General features: G+C 42.5%; 1 protein-coding gene across 7 annotated transcripts in view; it reads right to left on the bottom strand.

Annotated features, from left to right (window-relative positions):
* The window catches only part of agrn (agrin), a 259,295-nt gene that overhangs the window by 111,564 nt on the left and 134,535 nt on the right, over positions 1-13,196 (bottom strand). For all 7 annotated transcript variants that reach the window (XM_084918149.1, XM_084918152.1, XM_084918151.1 and 4 more), the window contains one exon: positions 3,242-3,457. In XM_084918149.1, the coding sequence (XP_084774275.1) occupies positions 3,242-3,457 (216 nt within the window). The remainder of the gene's footprint in view (positions 1-3,241; positions 3,458-13,196) is intronic.

Raw genomic sequence — 13,196 nt, 5'->3', positions numbered from 1 at the left:
ACTGTGATGTCAGCAGCAGTGAAGTAGGAAGTAAGCGCCCGAAAGCCGACATTTGGAGGTGTCAGCATCCTGCAGATGTCAGGGACTTGCTGGTTACTGCTTCCTCCTGTTTGCAACAAAACACACCCCAAGCTCCAAAGTTGTACTTGGTGGTAACAAAATGCTCCCATGTGATGTAACTCCCATCCTTTGAAAAAAAAAAAACATAAGGGGCATAATCTGTGAGAGAAATAAAAACTTCTTTTGTGGCTTTCCTCCTGAGTGCCAGATAACACTTGATTTGAATTGAACATGACGGCTTCACACAACGGTAGCCAATTCACTTACCCCGATGAAAACCCGCCATTCAAATCGAAAGAGTCAAACAAGGCTTCGCACAAAAGCACCAATTCAGCGGCCCGTATTTTCTTAAAGTTAAAAGCTTTCTCATTCCCTCACCTTTCTACCGCTCTTCTTCCTTCCCTCCTTTGCCTCTCTCTTCCTCCGTCAGCACTGACAACTCCATAATCTCAGCCAAGTGGCCCGTCCAAGCCCTCTGTAGGGGCTGAATTTATTGAGAGCAGAGTGAGAATCCGAACCTGTCACCTGGCTTGCGCTGACCTCCTAACACGCACGCTCTCTTCCTCTTTCACACTCACAGCATATACCGTACCTGCTGTATGTACCTTCTAAGTGCAAACATCCTTGAATTCATTCAAACACACACATATGAATATTGATGAATGTTAGACTGTTGCTTACTCCTTGGCTGACCCTTCCATCCCACAGTAAAACACTTCTTTTAATTCTCTAGCCGTCTGCCCTTCTCAATTCTGTCTATAAGACATATGTGGGAGCTTTTAACGAGGATGTTGCAATAAATGCAAAAGTAAATAAACCGACCAGATGTTAGCTAGCTGTGTGGTTCGTCTACACTCACTCGACAGTGACTGCTTTCACTGCTATACAAAATATGTTGCAAATCAGAAATAGCACGGGTAAGAAAGAAGGATCAATTTAAAAGATTGCTTTCTGATTTTCAAAGCTATTCATGTGTCACTCGGGAAAAAAACAAATATTGTGAGTTTAAGATAATAAAAGCACTGATAACCTGCTGTTTAAGCTTTAAGGTCACCCTCATCAGTACCTGGCAGCTTGTTTAAAACATAGATTCCCAGGGTTGGTTCTCTCAGCTCTCAACGTTTCTACCAATCAGAATATTATCAGAAAAATCTAGCATCAGAAAATAGCAAATTTGCCGATTTTCAACAGAACTGTAAACTCTGCTTTAAGTATACAATAATGGAACTGTAAATCAAACCATGTTGAATGGATCTTGGTGGAAGCTGGAGTTAATTAAATGAGTCATTTTTACTTTTGCATTGATTAAACTGATCACACCATAAATCACAGTGACACCGATTGTGTTAGAAAAGCACAAGTACATAACGTAGCAAGGCTAGAGCTAAGGATGCCATCCGCTGATTAAACACTACACACCTGCCTCCTTTACATTCAGTGACTGCATGAAAATGCTGACATAAATCAGGCTTTGCCATTAGTAATAATCACATTAGGCTCTCAGAATCACAGCCAACAGAGGAATGAAAAGGAAATTCCTTCCAGATGTGACGGGATAAGAGAGGAAGTCTGCTCTGGTGGCCAGCATGTAGTTATTACCAGCAATACTATCATTAGCATAATCATTACTATTATTTTTTACTTTATTTTTTTCCTTGTGACTGCCTGCTGTTTTGCTAAGGCCAATTATGGTTCTTCTGATGGGCTTAACCCTCCATAAACCATCATTAAACTACTTATGCTACTACTTTCTCCCTCTGGTTTTGATCTTCTCTCGTAATCTGTTCACTCGTTCAATCACTAAAGTACTCTCTTACGTGCTCTTGTGTCGCACTCCCTGTCTTAATGTCTTGTTGCTCTTTCCACTTAACATTATACCCTCCCTTTTTAAATGCTATTTTTCCCTTTCCTCCGCTGTACCCTGTGTTCCTCCTGTCCTCTCTCTGTCCTTTCTATCGCTTTATTTCCACTCTGCCAGTAGCGGGACGCCACCAAGCTTGTTATTAGTGCCAGGTTCGAGCCTGCACTGTAATCAGACCCCTGGAATTAGCAGTAGGCCCACACTGGCAGAAAAGGCACGACGCTGACAAAACACTATAGTTATCATTGAGGCTGCTGCAATGTTGCAGCTTTGGCAGGAATCTGCTCCTTAGAGCAATGGATTTTGATGGGCTTTGCTAAAGAGAAGCAATGAGAGGTACAGCAGGAGCATTGGCACCCACTGGGGTTAGGGATAAAATACACACTGGATGGCTACCAATGGGAGCAGTAAGTGGCACACTTTTTTGTTTGTGAGGGTGCAGGTGGCGCTTAAGCCCTGGGAGCACAGCCATTTTGGAAAGACAATAGAATGGATGTAATGGGGACGTGTTTTATTATTGTGGGATAAAGATAGGATGGCAAAGCACGTTGTATTAGGACAGGGTGTAATACAAATCCATTTACTTGACAATAACAAGCAATATAGTGTCACTCAGAGACTTGCAGCTTTGTGTTTGTCAAATTAAGTGGCCGTGCTCGTCCTCTGGTGCAAACGTCAGAACATCACAAGTGCCGTTTCTGTCATTTGAACCAAAAATTCCAATCGCATTCGCCATGCTTTAAGATGTTAATTCACCTATGCTTGCCCACTTTCACCCTCATCTCTCATTGTGATGTACTGGAGAGTGTCAGTCTCAAATTGTTCAGTCCAAGAATTTGGATGTTTGGGGATCTTTTAAAAGGTACAGATCACGTGTATGCTAAAGACAAAACTTCAGAGAAAGCTATCGAATTTTAGTGGTTTGTGGAGATCTCATAAATACATCAGATCAACAGTCAAACCTGCCCAAACTATTTTCTTCTGCAAAGTTGCATGACCATACCAAGAATTGAAATGTCAAAGGTCAAACTGACTTCTTTTCATCCCCATTTCTACAGGTAATTAAAGCTTACAATCACAGCCTTAAAATCTTCAGACAAGATGAGACAGAAAAAGCCGATCGTTGCACAAATGTCAGAGGGATTTCTGAAAATGAGTTACTTTGCAGAAAAAGCACAAGGAATTATCTCAGATCAATCTCCATTTGTTTGAGAGAGAACACTTTTCAGACTCACACAGGGATCGGGGTGAATTTCTAAAATGGTTCATTTCTGCAGCTGTCTCCAGGAAGGGTTAGCAGATAGATTGATGGTTACTTACAGCAGGCTCCCTTGCTCAGCACCTTGATGCGTCGCTGTGCGTTGCACTGGGCTTTCTCCAGCTCGCATTCATTGGTGTAGGTGGACGAATCTGAGCCGCACACAGGCGCCACAAAGGACGGGCAGTCCACCTTCTTGCAAACACACTCACCCTTGGACGGGTCATTTGGGTTGCGCTCGCAAACGGCGCCAAAGCCACACAGCATCCCTCTGCAGCCTGCCAGAGAGAACGACAAAGAGAAGAAGCTGTTAGGATATTTCATATGGATAACTCCGAATGTGAAAATACATTTTCAGTCGAGTTAATACTGAAACACCCAACACCTAATGCACAGTTCAATTAAGCACTTTTAACAGAAGCCTGTATTTAAAAGCATCAGAGTACAAAGAGAAGTTTCTAGCATTTTAAGAAAATTCTATGATGCTTTCCCACAAAGTTCAAACTAAATCCTGGTAAAGGAAACAATTATTTGCAAACCATCTTAAGCTTAAAGAGAGCTCTGAAGGTGAAACCATTCAGAGTTTGGGGAAGACCTTTTAAAAAGGAGCATGACAAAGTGTAATGGCATTGAAGCGTACCAGAACAACACTTTGAAACTTTTGGGAAAATAGAATATTTGCAGTTTACATATCCTGGTTATTTTATATTAATATTTTCACTTTTTTTGATCTAATGATTCCTAAAATGCTAAATTAGAGCCCATTTGAACAAAGTTAGGGTCAAAAGTCGTCATACTGATATCTATCTGTGCTGACTGATTCACAACATCAAACCATGTATGGGAAACGTAAGAAAGGTTGCAGGTAGCTGCCAACGCAAGATTTTTCTTGGTTTTAAACAGCAGCTAATGGAGACATTTAAAAAGGCTTTTATGAACTATTCATGCAGTCCAACATTTGCCAGCGCAGTTATAGTTGACTATTGTGTGTAATGTATAAAAACTTGCCAAAATAAAACCACTCATTACATAAACCAGCCAGCACAAACTCAACGGCGCGCTACAAAGAGGTAGGAGAAACATTCTCCAAACGCTGAATGACAGCGAGCTAATGAAACGCTGCAGGTTAGACCGCGCAGGGATAATGTTTGTGGTCGATCTAATTACGGGTGGGCTCACATCTCCCGCCCACTTCAATAAGGTTATAACAGCAGAAATAAAAAAGATCATCAAAACACTAACATACTGGGCAACTAGAGAAATAACAGCAACAGTGCGCGGTGATGATTTGGGTCTGTCCGGTTTTCATCAGCAGAGTGAACGGTTACAGCACTTTTTCACTGCTATACTGTGATGCAGTTCATTTCCTTTTTCCACAACTTGCAGACTTACATAACAGTGTGGGATTCCCATCGTTTTATATGAAATATTATCACAGGATTATACATACCAGCATGGTAAATATCTATGTAGGTAACCTAATAATATAACAACTATGCACATGGAAATGGACTACTGCATCAGTAGATCTGTTGTAAACATGCCATGTGTTTAAAGTTGGCTTATTACATTCCAGGCTTTTAACAGTTGATTTCACTACTCGTTCTGCCTGTAATCACTAAGATAATGCATCATCCATTAAAAAAAAAAAGACTACCGAGCAACAAGGTCAGCCAAACATCCTCATTAATGTAAATAAATCCTATGCTGGATATTATTGCCAGAAATTTCTCAGCTATGTTAGCAGCTCTCTGAGAAAGCTCTCAGAACTTTAGTCAGTACTGGCCCTGATGTTGTTCACGTCCAATTAAATTGTTTTTTCTCGCGCTGATTCTTCGAGAACTTTTTATGAGTTAATGCAGATGAAGTTTATGTTTTAACACCAGGCAAATTTGTCTCAATACAGATTAGCTACTGGCATATTTGTAGAAACACAGTTCAGCAACACGAAAGCATCGAGGATTAAATGTGATCGTGGCGTAAAGCAAACATATGCTCTCGATTCGTTCGGGGAGACTGTGCCCACCCGTGCAGAGCGAGCGCAGTATGTACATTTGCTGATTTTGAAGAAGTTTCAATGTTAGAATTTTCCCCCTCAATAAAGTCAGCAACAACATTAAAATCAATCGAGAGGCAGCAGGCTGATACCCGCAGTCTTGTGGACAGCTGATTTTCAACACCTCTGTGAGAAGACTGCAGTCTTTTTGAAACATCAATGATCCGCCATCCAGGAAAACACGCACGGGGTGGGGGCAACACGAAGACAAACCAAGGTTAGCCACACACTTCAAGGTCTCGCAAGTCAGGCAGCGATGGTAATACTTTGATCCTCAACCTCCCACTGACACCTCAGCTTTGATCAAATGTGAAGCAGCAAACTGTAAAGTTTGTCAGAGGCCGCTGGATTCGCAAAGCAAACAGCAGACACGCACGTGGATACGTGGTCGTGTTATGTGTACACAACATCAACTTAGAGAGTAATTGACCCGTATTATGGCAGCTACAGCTGCTGTGGCTCTGTGCCCACTTAGAGGACTGTTGGGCATCCAGCTGGCGTGACGTCCTTGCCTCAGCACCAGGAGGGGGGGTGGGGTGGGGGGCGTTAAGAGAGATGGCAAACTCTCACAGGTAACCAACCGGATTGAAAATTGATGGACGAATGCACATAAAAATCCAAAATCCACTCTGAAAAAAAGTCTACTTGGTTAGATAGGCGAGCAGCCAGTGTCACCGCTGAGTATATACATGTCACACACTCACACACACATGCACCCGCAGATAACTATTTCTTATCACTGGCTCCCAGGCTAGGACTAAACGAAAGGCGGCATGTCCGCTTGGGCTCACTGGCAGGTGGCTTTTTGTGGTACTAGAGAGACAGAGAGTCAGAGAGGCAGACACACAAACGCACGCACACACAAACTCTATGTGTGCAGCACAGACAACTGGTCCAGCATCTGCCCAAGGCATCTCATTCTGTCTCTCTCCCCACACCAAAGTACATTGTGTGAATGCGTGTATATGTGTGCATGTGTGAGCGCGCAGAGTGACAGGCGAGGAGGCTGTTTTTGACTGGCCCACTGTTCCCCGTGGGGGAGCGCCTGACAGCTACCTGAGCTCACTCTCTCTACCGGGAGGGGGGGGGAAGCGAGTGTGCGTGTGTGTGTAAAGCCATCCATGAGTGCATCTGTATTTTTGACAAGGTGTGTGTTGGAGAGGTGTAGGCATTAGGTGTCTGTCTCCCTCTTTCTGACCCTCTCGCTCGCACGTACGCGTACATGTGGCCAGGTGCTAGCATGAAGGCATTGTCATGACTGGCCTGCTGCTCTGCTGTCACTTCTCACCACACACCCTGTGCTCCTCCGTGTGTTTGTCTACGTGGGTGTCAGTGTGTGGCTCCGAGGCAAAACCATGCGAGCAGAGTGACAAGAGGTGAAATTCAATCGAGCTGTGTCAGATGTGTACAAGAGGAAGGTTGTCTGAGAGTATGACAGGGGGAGCGGAAAAAAACAAAACCCACCAGAGACTGAGATACCGGGTCGACAAAAAAGATCTCTCTATGATCTAAATGTATCAGCTGTGTTACAATATAGCTAACACTGGTATCATATGGTAAAAATATAAATAAAATGCTTTACTTATTTTTATTCTAAAAATACATAATAATCAGTTACAGTAAAAACATTTGATTTGATTTAAAAAAAAAATCATGAATGCCAGCGCTGGAGTGTAAGGGGATCTGTTCTGCGATGCTTTCCTATAAGAAACTCTCACCGTAGCCTCAAGCTTAGCTCGCTGACAAAAGACTGACACTGGAGCTGAGGCCTCTGTCAAAACAGAGATACTAGCACAGGCTCTGGAATGAGAGTAAAAGCTGCACGGTTATGTACTGGGAGCTGTTCCCTGGGAAAAATTGTCCCAGCACCTCATAACAGATACGTTTGACACTTCCAATTTCTTTAGCACAAAAGAAAAACAAAATCCCTTGGCAGTTAATATGAACAGCATTATCTGCCACGGCTGAAAACAAAAACAACACGAACAAAAACTTCGCCAACATCATATTCCCACTGTGCCGCCCTCGACCTAGTTTGACTGGCGGGTGATCTATAGTAGTGCAGACACGATAGGAAGAAGCAAATGCAATCATCTACCAGAAGGCGATGTAAAACTCTCTCTCCTGGAAGCACACACAGAAGCAAAGTGTTTGGAGTGCTGCTACTATATGTGGGTGCTAAATGAACAGTTTTCACATCATCGTGAGCTCACGCGTGACTTGCACAGGTTTAACAAAGCCCAGTAACTTTCCGACTTTGCGTCTCACACATAACTACTTTGTTTTTCTGCATGCTGGGGCCAGGGTGAGTTGGTCTGAACTCGAACTTCATTCAATTAATGCTTACAGCCAAACATTTTTCTAACTTCCAGATCTCTATGTGTCCTGTCACCGCTGCCACAGCGATGTCTCTCGGCTCATTTCTAACAATTCAAATGAGCCAATAAAGATCAGTGATTTTAAAGGTGGATTATTTATTAGACTGCACTGATTTTTTGGTGTTGATTGTGCCTCACAATATTAAAAATTGAGCAAAGTGCTCCAGCATTAACATGGTGTTACTCTCATTAATGTTAGAAACTCTGATAAAGCCGCTTAATGCAAGAACAACAAAGCTGTGACACTGACTAACAGGTCTTCTCTTAGTCGAGTAGTGAATCCATGTCATGTGTAGGCCGACAGCAAAGCCTGCTCTTGCGGTAAAAAGGTTTATTTGTAATTAATAAGGAACGGACTGCTGGTACTAAACACCAACAGAATCATTAAGGCTATGTTTTGTTTTGCTTTTGGGTAATAACTGTAATATGAAATAGAAAATGCTGTAACGTTTTGCACCTAGCTGCACTGGTTCCAGCTTTCAGACTTGGTCAACAACCCTCTAGAGCTGTTTTAAGTGCCGGGAAGGTGCATGCTTTTGTGTACAAAATTGCAAAAGCCCACTCAGGCTTATTCCATTTTCACTATAAATGTAAGCTTTTCGATTCTTGGTGCAAATGTCTTTGTGAGTGCAATGAGTGTGAATATGTGTATGTGTGAATGCTCATTGGTCCATGTAAGTGTGTAAGGTAATCTCCCTTCAAGCCCCGCAGCGTTAAAAGCTTCACTTCCATGCTGTTTTCTTTGCTACCAGAGGCAAGGGGAAGAAAATCCCATTGGGAAGAAAAGACAGCATGTCCAGTTTGTGACTGTTGAGGCAAGCGTCTAGTCCAGGTAACATGTCATCCCTGCGTTTGGACGACTCACCCATTAAATGTGACACGGTATCAGAGATTTAAGGGGGGCTCTCAGCGCCTCTGAAAGGAAAATGACGGTGCTGTTCTGATTAAAGCCACAGTAGAAAAACTATGTGGTTTGTGATTTGAAAGAAAGTAATGCATGGTTCTCTGGTGGCAATTTTCCACATCTTCTATTGCCAGTTCTGCTGCTTTTGGATTTAGAATGGAACTAGGCTGTTGCACTTTGCAGTTCATTTCTTTTGTGGAGCAAAACACATATACACACACAGAGTGGTTTTTTAATCCAGTAAGTAACAAAAGCTGACCGTTTCAGCACAGGGAAGTATCAGAATTCGATCAGAATGTGATTGAATGCACGGTGGGATAAGGGATATACACCTCTTCATACGGTGTATTATCCGGGCGACATGTGTTAGCGGCTAGCTTTTCGACACAGATTCAGAGGAACACAAATTCAATAAACATGACACAGAAGCAGCGAGTTCCCATCACTCTGAGACGCCGTCTACCCTGTGCTCTGTGAACAATATGTCCCGCAGCCCGTTTTTGTGGTGAAAGGCTCTATCAGTTTCATTGTTTTGCTGCCTTGTTGCATCTACCTCAAACAAAGCAAAAGGAGGGGTGCAGAAATGGACTGTGGTTGCGAGTATGAGCGCGCTCAGACCCAATAAGGCTTGACAGAAGCGCCTCAAAGTGGCTACTTTAGGGAAGGAATACACGTCTTTGTAGATCTGGTTTTGGCTCGGTCTGTCATACTTTTGAATTATTTTACAGCGGTCTGGTCTGTTTCAGCGAGAGAGAAAAGAAGCAAGTGAGAGGGAAGGTAAAGGAAGGTGTGCATGAATAATTAACAATACTGAACTTTACGTGGGTGACAGGAATAGCGGCTGGATAACCGGGACTGTTGAGGCCAGTGATGCACAAATGGCAAAAGTGCTGGATACCCCGCTCAGGTGAAGCCAGTCGTATGGTGATCAGATTAAATCTGCACACGGCGGCTTCGGCATTGACTAATGACCTAGTGACTGTCAGAAAATCAGGAACAGAAAGTTGATGGAGGGAGATACAGCTCAGTGGCATCGAAGCGACATCACATTAATGTTGAATGACTCTAAATTCATTACCCTCTAGCACTCCTAGGGGACATCTTCCACTTACTTCTTAATAAAGGGACCCTTTTTTTTCAGCTGACACTAAGTAATACAGATGTGCTCCCTTCCCGGGCGGCTTTTAACAGTCCCCTCTTTCCCTCTGTCTCCTTATCTCTCCTCACCTCGGTAAGAGGGCTTTAGCCTCTCTATCCGTGTAGCTGTACCAGAAGACCTTTGCAGTGAGGGGACAGGTTGCTATGGCAACAGCTAGTGATGCAATCAGAACAAAGCGGCTTCTCTCATCAGGTTTTACTGGAAACTTTCCGTCATGCACACAGGTGGTTTACATATGCACAAATACACACACGCGCACGCACGTCAAGCTGCCTCTGTATCAAATTCCCTGCAGTGCTTTTTAAAAATAACTGTTAGGTCTCACTGCACTAATTATACATCACTCCTCTCCAAATCGATGCTCTGGGGTGAAAATCTAATTTTGAAAATCAAATTCTCGTGCTGGCTGCGTGCAGCTCTGAGGCTATAGGTGCTTTGCATAGGTCTGGGGGAAAAAAGCAATAGATGGGTGGAGTATTTGTTAATAGTTTTCTTCTCTGCACCTGATGCTATACAGAGCCTAGAGTCCCAAAGTGTCATTGCAGAATAGAAACATGAAGAAACATAAAGGTGGCCGGCAGCTGTAAAATATCTGGGGGTAAAAACTGACCCTACACTGCTTCTATTGATCTCTGGTTAGCGGTCCTCGGGGACCAATGGAGTCAATTATCGATCTCGCTGCAATCTTACAACACCCAGCGTGAATGAAGAAAACGCCTGGTCACAATGGAACACCCCACCTCACCAGCTCAATATGAGAAATTGCTTCTTTAAACCAGTTAAATGAGAAGAGAAAAAAAGGGGCGAAGGAGGGAAAGAAAGGAGACACTTTCAAAGGATTTTCAGAAAGAAAAAAAACTTTTTCTCACGTTCTGCTTTTCCAGTGCTGTTCTTATCAGGGCAACAGCACAATGAACAAACTGAAGAAAAGAAAAACTGTAAAGAGCTATTCGTTTACTGCATTTTCTCCTCGCCTTTGGCTGCAGTTCTCTGCTTGAAGATGGAGGGTTTTGGGTGTGTGAGCATGTCTTTGTGCGCGGGGTGTGTGTGTGCGTGTGTGCGATGGCTGGTACAGTACAATATTTTCTCCTTCTCTCACATAAAAGGGGCAATCAATTTCCTTCTCCTCCTGCTTCCTGAATGCAACACACAGGCTCGCATAGCTGAGCGCCTGGGCCATGACCTGGCTAACATGCAGGATGAACTTATTTACCAAACTCCACAGACCAAGGCGTCCCAGAAAATGAGAGATAAAACTGAAGACAGAGGAGGTAGGGGCTGAGGGGAGGGAGGGACAGGTTTTATTAGAAGAAATACTGTATGAGATGAAGAAACAGAAGGGTAGGGAGGTTAAAGAGAAATATGAGAGGCAGATGGAAAACCACTACAATGTGATTCCCTCCCATCTTCTACATGAGCAACCTGCAGTCCTGTAAGTCTAAAAAACAAACCCTCACCTGCTGCAAATAATCTGAAGGCGGCAACATGCATAATTAATGCTTTAACTTCATTTCCTCTTGGTTTTTATTAGAAAAAGGGAATAAAAGAAAGCTCTGAACTTCTGTGTCTATAAAACAGCACTGTTAGCTGTGTTCGTTGCTCTTATTTGTATCTCCGGTAAAAATCAGTAGGTCAAAATTTGAATATATGGCACCTTCACTCGTTAGAGGAGATCTGCATTTTTAAAAGTAATCAAACAATCTCTAAGAGTCGCTCATTTCCCCCCGCTGGCTTTGTTGCTCAGTCACCTCGACTACTACTGTTGTTACAGTAGTGTTCTGAGATTTTGTCAATGCTATTTCTAGCCTCCCTTGGCTATGGTTACTTTTTTAATTTTAATGATGTCCCACTGGCATAAACAAACCATACAAAAGCTACAGTGAGCACACACAAAAGGGTTTTTTAGTTTGTGGAAAGTTCAGTTTCACTGTAAGCTTGCCAGCAGCTTTATAGCTGGAGACAGGAAGTGGGGTTAAGTATTTAAAGCTTTTGTGATGCCTCACAATTGTAACTAAATTTTAACTAAAACATTTATCTGTGTGTGAACCTAAGAGAGGGGGCTTGTGCACAAACTGTTTTATGTGTGATTTTGGACCGCAACACTTTGGCTGCTGCCCTGTTGTTAAGGGAGCACAAGAAATGGGGAAGCGGTAAGTCATCTGCTAAGGCTACTAAGCTTCGTTAGCAAAGTGCATTAGTGCTAAGGAGCATATTAATAAAATACTAAATTTTCACTCACCAAATTGAAGCAAATACTTCTATAATACCTCATAGCAGACCAAATTATTTGTCAGATAATTCTTTTTTTTTTTTATGTAGTTTAAAAAGGCACCAATGACGTAAACACAATCATGAGCTCCACTTCACCGATTAGCGAGGCCTAGGAGCCTACAGCTGCCAGTGTCTGCACATCTGTTATTCAAAGCGGACACATACTTAAAGTTAAGCGTTTACATGTCTAAATGAATGAGTTATAAACTCACCTACATTTGTTATGATGGGGAGAAGCAGCTAAAGAAACTATATTTTTTAATTTAAAATGTTCTTTCATCACATCTTAACAGAGGAGTCTATGGGCACTGATTTACTTTTGGAATCAGCCTCGAGACACAATTTAGAGGAACTGCAGGTGTTGGCAGTACTACATTAGTGTGACTTTTCAGCTCCATTAGACAGCGAGATAACTTTAGATAACTTGTTGTCACTGACCTTAGATCATCTTTTGGTTGTTTATAGAAGACTCGACATGACAGGGTTGTTGATATTAATCCCAAAACCTTACTTATGCTAAACAAATGTCATAATATTATCCATCTCGTAAGATTTCTCTCCTGCAATTAACTTTGCATTCACTGGCATCACCTCAGTGTTTTTCTGTTCAGTTTTTTTGGCATTCAAACTATAGAGCAAATGGATTTTTCACACCTACTTGGGTGTGAGAAGTTATTTCAAACCCTGGAGCAGTTCTCTGTTTTGTTCACTTTGTTTGGCCATATGAGAACCAATGATTGCCAAAGCAATTAGACTGAGACCTTGTTGAGAGAGCTTTCAAAATATGTTTCAGAACCAACCCCAGAGCTGTGTATGGCGTGGAAGCACAATCAGCCTGCAATCCAACAGCTCTAATACAAAGCCTATTCATTATGGATTGTGCACAATGTGATTTATTGGGAATCTATAGATTTAGCCAAGAAGACTGTGCTTTCCTGCACAAAAGTATGGATCAATATGGAGCTCAACAAGGGTTAATGATTAGTTACGGGTCACTTAAACATCTCACCAACAGCTGGTCGTGTTTATCGTCATGCAGAGCACTACACATGCAATTTAGGATTTGAAAAATCATGACATTCATCACCATCAACATACCCAAATGGCCAGTGGCCAAATCTTTCAAAAATGATCAGTCTTTTCCACTTTTTGTTGTTTTATTCATGCTATCCTTTAGGTCTCAGAATATAACAGGTGCTGCTTCTTCATAAATCAGCCCTGAAATATGACAGCTCTTGACAGCTTCGAA

The sequence above is a fragment of the Perissodus microlepis genome, chromosome 20, assembly GCF_051167445.1.
Source record: "Perissodus microlepis isolate ML-2025 ecotype Zambia chromosome 20, ASM5116744v1, whole genome shotgun sequence".
Classification (NCBI taxonomy): domain Eukaryota; kingdom Metazoa; phylum Chordata; class Actinopteri; order Cichliformes; family Cichlidae; genus Perissodus; species Perissodus microlepis.
Note: the sequence above shows the minus strand (reverse complement) of the source record. Positions and strands in the feature narration are given on the sequence as shown.